The sequence below is a fragment of the Microtus ochrogaster genome, chromosome 7, assembly GCF_000317375.1.
Source record: "Microtus ochrogaster isolate Prairie Vole_2 chromosome 7, MicOch1.0, whole genome shotgun sequence".
Lineage (NCBI taxonomy): Eukaryota > Metazoa > Chordata > Mammalia > Rodentia > Cricetidae > Microtus > Microtus ochrogaster.
Window position 1 is genome coordinate 11889397 of NC_022014.1, and position 10416 is coordinate 11899812.

The window sequence follows — 10416 nt, forward strand, 5'->3', positions numbered from 1 at the left end:
AAAAGCTGCCTCATAGTGTCTCCAGCTCATCATGGAGGCGGCCCCCCTTTGCGAAGCCCGCCAGCACTCTTCTAATTAATCATGTCGCATACTGTCATCTTGCAGGCTTTGCTGTGGCCCAGTGCATAAACCAGCATAGCTCACCATCCCTGTCTTCACCATCACCACCATCTGCCAGTGGGAGCCCCGGCGGCAGTGGGAGCACCAGCCACTGTGACTCTTCCTCCACACCCTCGGCAACCCAGAGCCCAGCAGGTATTGGCCATGGGACATGGGAGGCTCTGGGAGGCCTTTGGGGACCCTGTGACCCCTCACCTCTACTATGACCTCTGATTCACAGCTCCTCTTCATGGTGTCTGGAAAACACTGCCCTCAAGGGTGTTCTCTTTTGGTTGAGCAGGATGGCACCACCCACCAGCTGCCTGTTGGCTGGTCTGCTCTGTGGGGCTTTCATACCACAGAGTTTTAGGAGACGGTGCAGTTCGACCTAACCCAAGTGGCATGTCATCACTTCTATGTGTCTCACCAGCAGGGGTCTCTCAGGGTGACTGTGAACCCTGGGAGAAGGAAGAATCATGTCCCTGCTGAGTGTGCCCAACATACACATTTCCTCTCTCGGTGTCACACCAGAGGCATGCCCTGCCACTCTAAGGCGGTGCATCAGGGGAGAGCAGGATCACACCGTGCTGTCCTTTAATGTACACTGATCCAAAGGCCATAATGAAGAGTCCATAAAGTGGAGCCGGACCATAACGCCTGGGCCCCACCTCCTCCTGCCTTATCCTGGGCTGTTATTTTTATTAGCAGCTTGCACACATGTGTCTGTCTGTTCTGCATTAGGTCCCAGGAGACAGATATCAGGCTTGGTTCTTGATTAGCATGGGCCCAAATGCAGCCAAAAGGGCAAGGCTAAAATAGGTACAAGACCAGTGTCTCCAGCCAGCAGCACTACCCCATGATCTGCAGGGGACCCATGTCTCTAGCCTGTACCCTCCATGCCTTTCTCTATGCCTCCAAAGTCTGACCAGAGCCCTGCCCGGCATACCTCACAGGGCACCTGGCCCTCCTCCTTTTTAGTTATGGTGTGAGGAATCATGGGAAGAGCCATACCAGGTAAAGGCCACAATGCCGTGCCCATCCCCTTGGGACCAGTGTCTTCCTGGGTATTGTACTTCCCAGCATCTGCCAGTGGGAGCCCACTTCTGTTTCCCAGGGCTTTCATCTTCCCAGCAGAGGTTTAAGTCACCCTTGTACATATGCCTGAAGCTCAGGGGATCCTAGCCTACCTGTGCTACCCCAAAGGTACTTTTCCCCATCTCTGTTGATGTCACAAGGCCCAGGCAGGAAGGTCACCCTCAGGTCCATCTCACTGGAACCTCTTCCAACTCCCTGTCTATTCTTCTCCCTGCCCTGGGCTAGGGGGAAGTAACTTCTAGACTCAGCTAAAGGTTAGCTACACAGAGTAGCTAAAGATCCACACAGTTGCCATGCTACTCCCAGGCTCCCAGCAGGGAAATGCAGACAGAAATCCTCCAGAGCAAAGAACAGCTGCTGGGGCCCCTGCCTTGGTCTCACCGTGTCTAGGACAGGCGTGCAGGGCTGTATGTCCATGTGCTGGATGTATACACTTGCTGACATGCACATTGCTGTATCTCTATACAAACCCAGACACCCTGTTTGCCAGCATCCCTAGGGTGGATGGTCTTTTCCACATCGCTACGCGCACGTTTCTTCATTTTCAAGGAGTCACAGCCAGGCTCTACGTGAGCAGGTAGCCATATACTTCTTTGCCTTCAACTAAAACCAGAGAGAAGCCTGCACTGTCCAAGTCAACCCTCCAATGTGCACTCATCATTTCGGCCTTCCTCTGTCAGCCCCCAGTCTCCACTGTTCCTGCCCAGTGCCAACAACATGTCTTCGCATCTCACAAATCCAGGGACCATTAGCCAGGCTGTCAGATGGCCTGGCAGTTCCAGTGAATAACTGATAGTCAGGACCTCTGGGGTGTCTGCTCCCTTTCACTGTATCCCAGCAGGCGTCCCAGCCCCATTTTTTATGTGACATGACAGTAAAAGCCTGCGACTGGCTACCCATTCACTCTGTCCAGTCCACATTAGCTCACCTCTTTCAGAAAGCCGACCTGGCCAAGAGCTATGCCTCATTCTGGAGGTGGTGATCAGATGCCCTGAGATGCAGCTGTTGACCCTGAGAAGAGCCCACAGAACCCATGAGTCTCTCCACCTCAAATCCTCACATCAGGGTACCCCTTCCATCCAGAACCAAGAACGTGCTTTGTTCCTGAAGGTCCAACCTAACAAAATTGCTCTCCCCATGCCCGTGTCCTGTCAGGATGTGCTTGGGAAAAGCCAAGGACAGAGGAGGGGTTGGGGGGTCCCTCGACCAAGTGTCTGAGTTTGACATTAGCTGTAAGTGGCAGCTCAGTATTTGAGAGTCAGAGAAGATGCCCCTATATAGTCTACTGGCCAATTCTGAAACATGCCAAGTGCTCAAGGCACTGTTCTTGGATGTCCAGCTAGTAGTTGGATGAACTGGAGAGGCCTCTGCCTACCTCATTCACCTCTGTTCCTGCTGCTCAGCCTGTGCAGCTGTGGCCTTGCTGTGAGTCCGTCTGTCCTCGGAGTAGTTTTGAGGGCATGGTGCTAACACAGGGCCTTGCTGACCTTACATTTACTGAACCTCCCAGAGGTCAGGGAGCCCCTTAATATAGAGAGCAGCTGCCAGGTTCCTCAGAGCCACGATAGCCAACTCTAGAGACTTAGAGGTGCCAATGCCACACTGCAAGGTCAAGTATCTGGTCAGGAAAGTATACAATTGATGCTGTCTAGCTAGTGAGAGACCAGTTCCCATGTCTGTTTCATGGTGTTTAATGCTCAACAATGTACAAGAGGTAAGTCACAAAAATATAGCCAAGTGGGAGGGTTAGGACCTGTGTTTGAATAATTCAGTAGGTCAGCTCTGGGTCCCAATACCTCTGTCAGTTTCAAAGCAGCCAGGAGAGCAGATTGGAATATCCCAATCGCAGAGAAACGCTGTCTGATGTGACGACACTCTTTGTCCCTTGACTTGACACATAAGATTCACGTGTCAAAACATTATACCAAACCCGCAAGTAACAGACACAAATTACACTGGCCTAAAGGATTAAAGACATGGTGAAGACGTTCCTACTTTTCAGACATTTCTCCTGACCTGTGTAGGTTCTTCCCCAGCCCATACATGGTCATCCCAGTGTATGCCCTGCATACACTACCTACCTATGGCTGGGCACCTTACCTGGGTGCACTACATAGACATCTCCTCCCTGAGGCCTTCCCCTCTCCCCTTCCATTTGAAAACATAACATCTCTGACAGATCATGTGACTTACCTATCACACTGCCATTAGCAGATGGGAGAATCCAAATGTGAATTCTGTCCTTAATTCCCAAGCCATGCTCTGCCTTCTGAAACAACCCAGCAGAGAATGGGACATGGCCTGAATCTCAGAAATCTCCTGGGTCAGTTTGAATCCTGCCTGTAACAACTGTCTCACAGTTGCCTGTGGGTCCAGCTCCAAAGCCGCAGTCCTACTGGGAGCAGATGGCTGGGCCTTGTGGGTCCCAATCAGAGGAATGCTTGCTGGGGTCTCCAAAAGCACAGTAGACCCTAGACAGCCACATTTTCTTCTGATGCAGGTTCATCTCCACACTAGGGGTGAAATGGGCTGATGCCCAGGACGGTTATTTGTACATTTGCTTTGTCTAGCTAGTTCAGCCTCATACTTCCTGCCTGGGTTTGAACAAGACTCATGTGTATCGCCAGGATAGGAATTCTCAGATTTTTGTAGAGGCTCCAGCCTGTGCTCCCAGGCATCAGTGGTGCAGGCTGCCCATCCTGGTTAGGTGGCCTTGAGACATGCCCAAGACATCCATCTACTAGAGGGGCCCTCTCACTGGCTTCTTGCCCTGGATCTTCCTCACTGTGCTGTCTTTCTCTAGGCAGACAGGTTCCTTCCATGCACGGACATTAAATTCCCAAGTGGCAAAGCAGGGTTCTCAGAGGTGAACAGGAATGGGCCAGCCTATCAGACGACCACAGAAGCATGTGTGCAATAGAACCACAATGAGGGACCATGGTTACAGGGGCTCCACCAGCTGGCGCAGACCAGCTAAAGAAGGCTCTTGTCTTCCTAGAGAGGAGACCTGAGGAACAAATGCTACAAGTCAGGAGCCCTAAGGAGCAGGTGTCTGACCTCACACAGGTCCGACTGAACCCCGTCCCTGTATCTTGTTGGAGACAAGTCCTCTGCCCATCTCCCTAAAACATGCCTGCAGATCCTGCAGATCCTGCCCTCGCAGACCCTGCCCTCACAGACCCTGCCCTCGCAAGTGCAGAAGCAGGCAGTCTGCCTTTGAGAAGCAGTTTCTGTGTCTCATGACCAAGACCTCTGCCTAGAAGTGGTTTTAGAGCCTGTAGACCCAGCACAAACTGGGACCTCAGCCAAGAGAAAGGGTCCCCTGCGGAGTCAACTGGTGTTGCCATGCCAACGACATTGTGCACATTCAAGTGATCTTTTAACACGGGCTCAAGTGCTGCCACAGAGAGAGCGCCCACACTGCACCCCCGACTGCCTGAGGAGCCTGCCAGAAATAGTGCAAGGGAGTTTTGTGTTCCTGGGCAACTTTTACCCATCAGAGCTGCACCCAAGGGGACTTGAGGGGACTTGAGTGGCCTGCTTCAGTACCCATTCACCACTCAGTCTGTTTGCTCATTCTTGTATCTTGTTTTGGGGTTTTTTTTGAAATTAGTCTTGTTGTGTTGCCCAGACTGTCCTCAACCTCCTGGGCCCAAGTGATCCTGTCCTTGGGTGCTTCATGCGGAGACCACAAACTTCCGCCATGGTACCCAGCTCCATTGCTCTTTAATGGAAGTGCTTTGGGCGGCTAGCACTTTAGTGGAGAGCTGAACACCACGTAGCCAACATAACTAGTATGGCAACCCTCAGCTTGACCCCTAGTGAGAAATTGACAATGGAGTCAACACTTTCTTTGAACTTTTACCTTTTTGAGAAGCTGAAATCAAAAGCAGCAACATGGGAAGGGGTCAGAACCAAATGTGGGCCCAGTCCCCTATGCGCCATGTTGATGCATGGCCGCTCAAAGTCACACTGTGGAGTCTGCTTCTGAGACAGGTCCTACCATGTAGATCAGACTAGCCGGACTAGGGCTTCTCCTTCCTCAGACTTGAGTGTGCTGAGATGACAACCGTTGGCCAGTATGCTTGTCTTCTTTATGTGATTCTGGTGAGATACTGCTTCCATGACCTACCCTGCGTTCCTTAAACAGCCCCTTTTGTTTCTGCATTCATATGAGCTAAGTTTTACAGTTTCTTTGTGAGTTCTTTGAGGAAGAAGACAATGTGTTTATTGGAAATGGTGCTAGAGTGAAGGTCAGGCTGCCCTTGTAAATGGAAAGGTCAGCCTCTGTACAGCAGCCACCACTGGCCATCCTAAGGGCTGACAGGAAAAAGAAAGGGCTAGCTTCTGGGGAGCCAGTGTTGAGAGACCCCATGACCTCTGACCCCAGGCTCCCTTCTCTGCACCTTTTCTGAGCATCTCTCCTTAATTTTTACCCTGGAGTTCTGGACGCACACTCCAGTGGCCTTCGAGGGAGGTCTCCAGGAAGGAGGCAATGCTGTCTTTTCTCTGCAGTGCTCTTTTTTTCCTTTTTCTTTCTTTTCTTTTTTTTTTTTAATAGTGGCAAAATATACCCAAGCTGAAATGGACAGATGCGGCCATCCTCAGCATGACATCCTGTGGTGTTTGTTCATATCACTGTGCGTTGTGGCATTACCTTACCTCTCTCTTGCAGTCTGTCTCTGAGAATATGGCCCACCACACCCTGAGCCAGTCCTTGTGCTGCTGTTGCAGCTTGTGCATTTCCGTTTAGCCACTGGCTGCCGAGTCTGCCACTCTCTGCTCTGTGTCCTTGGTTCCCCAGCTGGGGCTTTCCAAGTCGTCCCCCTCCCCCAAATATGTCTAAGACTAGTGTCGGGATACTTCCAGCATCCAGGATTTTCCTAAAACTTGACTTTCCCTGGGGTCAGAAATGCTTAGTTCGCTCTGGTTTGGCTCTGTTCCTCAGACCCTCTTTCCTATGGGCATTTCCTCCTGTATTTCCCATCTTTCTGCAGGTCCCAGATAAAACTAGCAGGCAGTTTTGTCCTTTTGTCCCCTGATTTTTCTGACAAGACCAGAAGTTAGCAGTGACTCAAATCTTTGCAACAGGCTTGAACCTTCTCTGTCTCTAACCATATTAAGTTGAATGAGTGAGGGGTTGGCGCTATAGCTCATCAGCCACATGCTAGCCTGGCATGCACAGAGTCTGAGTTCCATCCCCAGTGCCATAGAAACTAGGCCTGATGGTACATGCCTGTAATGTACTTAGGAGGCAGAGGCGGGAGGATCAGAAGTTCCAAGATTCTCCTTGACCGCATGGCAGAGTCTGAGGCCAGCCCTGACTATATGAGACCCTGACTAATAAAAGGAAGAAAAGATGTATAAATGAGCAATTTTTTTTCTTAAGTCTCCTGACCTTGGCTCGTCTTGGGGGACAGCATGGATGTGTCCTGTCTACATGGTGGGCTGCCAGTCTGGGTGCCACTCCAGCCATAGCCCTTCTCCCTTTGTTCTTGCTAATGCTCAGTGTCTGTCACTGCTGTGTCCTTTTTCCACCTCACCTTCGCCGTTCCATTGTTACAGGCTTTCTATGATCTGTCGCTGTGTTTTCCCTCTAGTCAGGAGTGGCAGGAAAGGACGCCGGCGTGTGTTCAGCCTGTCGGAGGCCGACAGTCACGGCGGCCACTGGGTTTAGTGCTTCGACCAGCAGCTGCCACGGCACCTCACGCACAATCAAATCAGGCAGGTCTCCTTCAGGAGCCCCCATGGGCCCATGATATCCCTGCCACATGCAACAGGGTTGGCATGAGCAGGGCGGGAAAGCTGGGCCTAGAGAGCGCGCCATTGCCACCCCAATCTCAGCTTCCCTGAAGTCAATTCTTTCCCTTTCTGTCTTCTGTCTAAGGCCACACCCCCCAGCCCAGTTCCCCATGGTCAGTCTTTCCTTGGTATCCCAGAGCGTTGTATTGTTCCTAAAGTCCTACCCAACATCAGGCTCAGTGTAGCTCCCCAGAGTCAGCCCTGAGCTGGAGACCATGTCCCATGTGTCCATGCAGATAGCTGCAGTTCAGCTCACTCCTGACTAGAATCGAGAGCGTGTGAAAAACAACTTACAGTGTTCTTTCCCAAGCAACAAATGCAGCTCTCCAGGCCCAATGTTACCACCTTGGTAGATGACACCTTTCCATTGCTCCAGTCCTAACATTAGCAGGAAAGGTGCAGGGCCACCGCTGCTGCTGTTCTAAGATTCACACATACACCCACACACACACACACACACACACACACAGCATGCTGGTTGAGGTGTCCATGTGCTGACAGTGTCAACAGGAACCCTTCACTTTCTTTTCAGTTTGCCAGCTGACCCTCTGCGCTTTGCATCAGCTTGCTACATGGAGCCCGCCCGCCCTCCCTCCCCTCCTTCCTTCCTTCCTTCCTTCCTTCCTTCCTTCCTTCCTTCCTTCCTTCCTTCCTTCCTTCCCACAGCACCTGCCTGCCTTTCCAGCCTATATTCAACATGTCCACATCATTTCTAGAAGCTATCCCTTACTTTACAAAGACCAGTGAAGCCCTGCTCTATAGCTATAGATCACATCTGTGGGGGTCTGCCAAGACATTTCCAGTACGCTCACAGGCAGAGGCTGGAGGCCCTCAACCTTCTGGGAACACAAGCTTGCTGTAGCTCCTTCTCTTTCTGTGACTCTGCCTCCCCAACCCATGTCCAAACCCTCCTTCCCAGTGCCCAGTCTGTAGCCTTTAGGCCCAGAGGCCTCAACAGAAAAGAGATTCCAAAAGTCCAACAGGTCACCTTTGCTGCTCAGCCTTGGGGCAAAGAGTGGTCTTGCAGTGCCTTCCCCAGGGAAACCTGCCTTCTCTTTTTTGCCCCTTTGGTTACATGAACTTGCTGCCTATTTTCAGGAAGAAATTCCTAGTGTAAACAGCAATTGAAGGTGGGTGCAAGAGGGCACCCTAATGATGAAGAATGCTTTTAAAGTGGGACAGAAACACCCTTTTTGAGAGGGTTGTTGCTCTTCTAAAGGCACCCATTCACCTCTATGACGTTGTTAATGGTTTTGCTCTTTTTAATAGTCCTTGTGCCTGCCTGATTATTCTCATCAGCATAATCATAGAGAACCAGGAAAGAGGTAAGGGCCCAGGAAGGCGATACTTCTGCTTCCCAGTCCCAACACCAACATCAGGACAATTCCATGTGTTTCCCATGTTTCCCAGCTGCCCAGCCATGGACCCTGTCTCCCAGGAAGTCTCAGACCCGTCTGAAAACCTTCATCAAGGTGACAGCAGGTTCACACAAGGTCACAACAGGGACCTGTGTGAAGCCAGCCCAGCTCAGAGGAATTGGTACACAATGGAACAAGTTAGTGGACAGCCAGAGAAAACAGCACTGATGGTGTGAACAGCACTTCTGGGCTCAGCTCATACCTATGTCTCTTTTTGCATCGGTTCTCACTGATACCCACAGCCCCTCAAGCAAAGATGGGCCCAGAGCCACAGGGACTAGCTTTCTCCAGACTTCCTCTCACTTGCTCCCTCCCTTTTTCCTTTTTAAAGAAAGGGTGGGTGGAGTAGTAGTAACTCAGTGGTAAAACATTTGGCTAGCATCATGCATGCTAAAAAAAAAAAAAAAGTAAAGAAAGCCCTTAGGAAAAAGGCCCTTCTAGATCCCAGTGTGCCCTGGGAGAGTCCTTGTGTGCTTTCCTTTCCCTGCTCTCCACCCCATTCTTCATATTGCCTGGTTTCATTTGGTTCTTCATTCTTCCATCGTTTGGCTCTGTGTTCCGTTCACTTTTCTGTTTTATTTTGGCTTAAATGAGAAAACAAAAATGAATTCAACCAGAGTAACATTAAACCAAAACAACACCCCATATGCCCTCCAAGTCTCCTCACATGACTCCAGGGCTGAATAATCACCATCTTCTGCCCGAAGACTGTTAACCCTAAAATCCATACAAACATCAGCGTGCAGCCCACGTGACACTCCCAGCACTGCTCTCGGGGTCTTCAAATGCCCAGCCTCTGCAGTCTTGGATTCAAGTCTTCCCTTGAATGCCACACATTCCTGGCTGACTCATCACTGAAAAGCTAGTGGCCATAGTCTATCTACAGTCAAATCAGGGTTCATAAAGCACTCAAACAAACAACAACAAAACCCAGCTATTTAGCACATCTGGTAGAGGTTGACGGCTCCTCTTCATGGCACTTGTGGGAAGCTTCTGACAGTCATGTCTTTGACAAGCCCATCATCCCCTCGGTGGGTGCAGAAGGCAAAGACAAACCATAGCACCAGATTTTAACTATTGCACTGGACTCCTTAGCAAATACCTCCACGTGTAGCCCCTAACAGTCGCCTGGGATTGCAGGTGTGCAGCAGCCTGCTTGCTTCCCATTTATGTATTTATCGGCAGGCAATTGGCCATGACTCATCCTGCACACAAAGCCTGCCCAGGCTGAGTATCTACGTGTTGGTGTCACACCAGGCCTGAGTTTTTCCCTGCTGTCACAAGTCGGACCCCCAGGTTCCTGACATACTACCCCTAGGACTTAGCAGCTTCTGGGTCCCTAAAATGAGTAGGTGGAACCAGGCCATGCCCTAATACCAACAGTCTCCCCGCAGGTTTTTCTGCCTTAATGCAGGACAGGAGTGGTGGGTGCCAGCTGATTACAGTGTCACCACAGCTGAAAGTTTCTCTGCTTTCCTCCCTTAGATGCCCCCACAACTCCAGAACAGCCTCAGCCTCACCTTATAGTCCAGTCGGTGATTGTGAATGAAATGGACATCAACTCCAAGCCCAGCAAGAACTTGGCCAGGAACTCTGAGGTGGAGACCATGCACCTGTCCCCCAGCCTCCTCCCTGCCCAGCAGCCCACCATCTCCTTGCTCTATGAGGACTCTGCTGACACACTGAGCATTGAGTCGCTGACCCTTGTGCCCCCAGTCGATCCTCACAGCCTGCGAGCCCTCACTGGCATCCCCCAGCTTCCTGCACTGGCCACAGCAGGCCCAGAGACCCCAAATGAGGACACTGTATACCAAGAGCCTGCGAGCCCCACAGAGCACTGAGTGGGCACCCAGGGATGATGTGGGAATGATTTCTTATTAATAAAGAAACTGCCTAGGCCCATTTCATAGGCCAACCCTTAAGTAGGCGGAGAAAACAGAACAGGATGCTGGGAGAAAGAAGCTGAGTCAGAGAGTCGCCATGATTCTCCCACACCAGGCAG

The 10416-nt window shown here is 51.1% G+C and overlaps 1 protein-coding gene across 7 annotated transcripts in view; it reads left to right on the plus strand.

Annotated features, from left to right (window-relative positions):
* Clec16a (C-type lectin domain containing 16A) overlaps window positions 1–10416 on the plus strand; it is a 234270-nt gene that overhangs the window by 218347 nt on the left and 5507 nt on the right. For 6 of the 7 annotated variants that reach the window (XR_003377160.1, XM_005349306.3, XM_013347335.2 and 3 more), the window contains 2 exons: window positions 106–255; window positions 9900–10267. Coding sequence is in view for 6 of the 7 variants with exons in the window: in XM_005349306.3 (XP_005349363.1) it covers window positions 106–255; window positions 9900–10255 (506 nt within the window). In the remaining variant the exon portion in view is untranslated. Of the gene's footprint in view, window positions 1–105; window positions 256–6794; window positions 6919–9899; window positions 10268–10416 lie in introns of those variants that run through there. The other variant, XM_013347336.2, reaches the window with a different exon arrangement.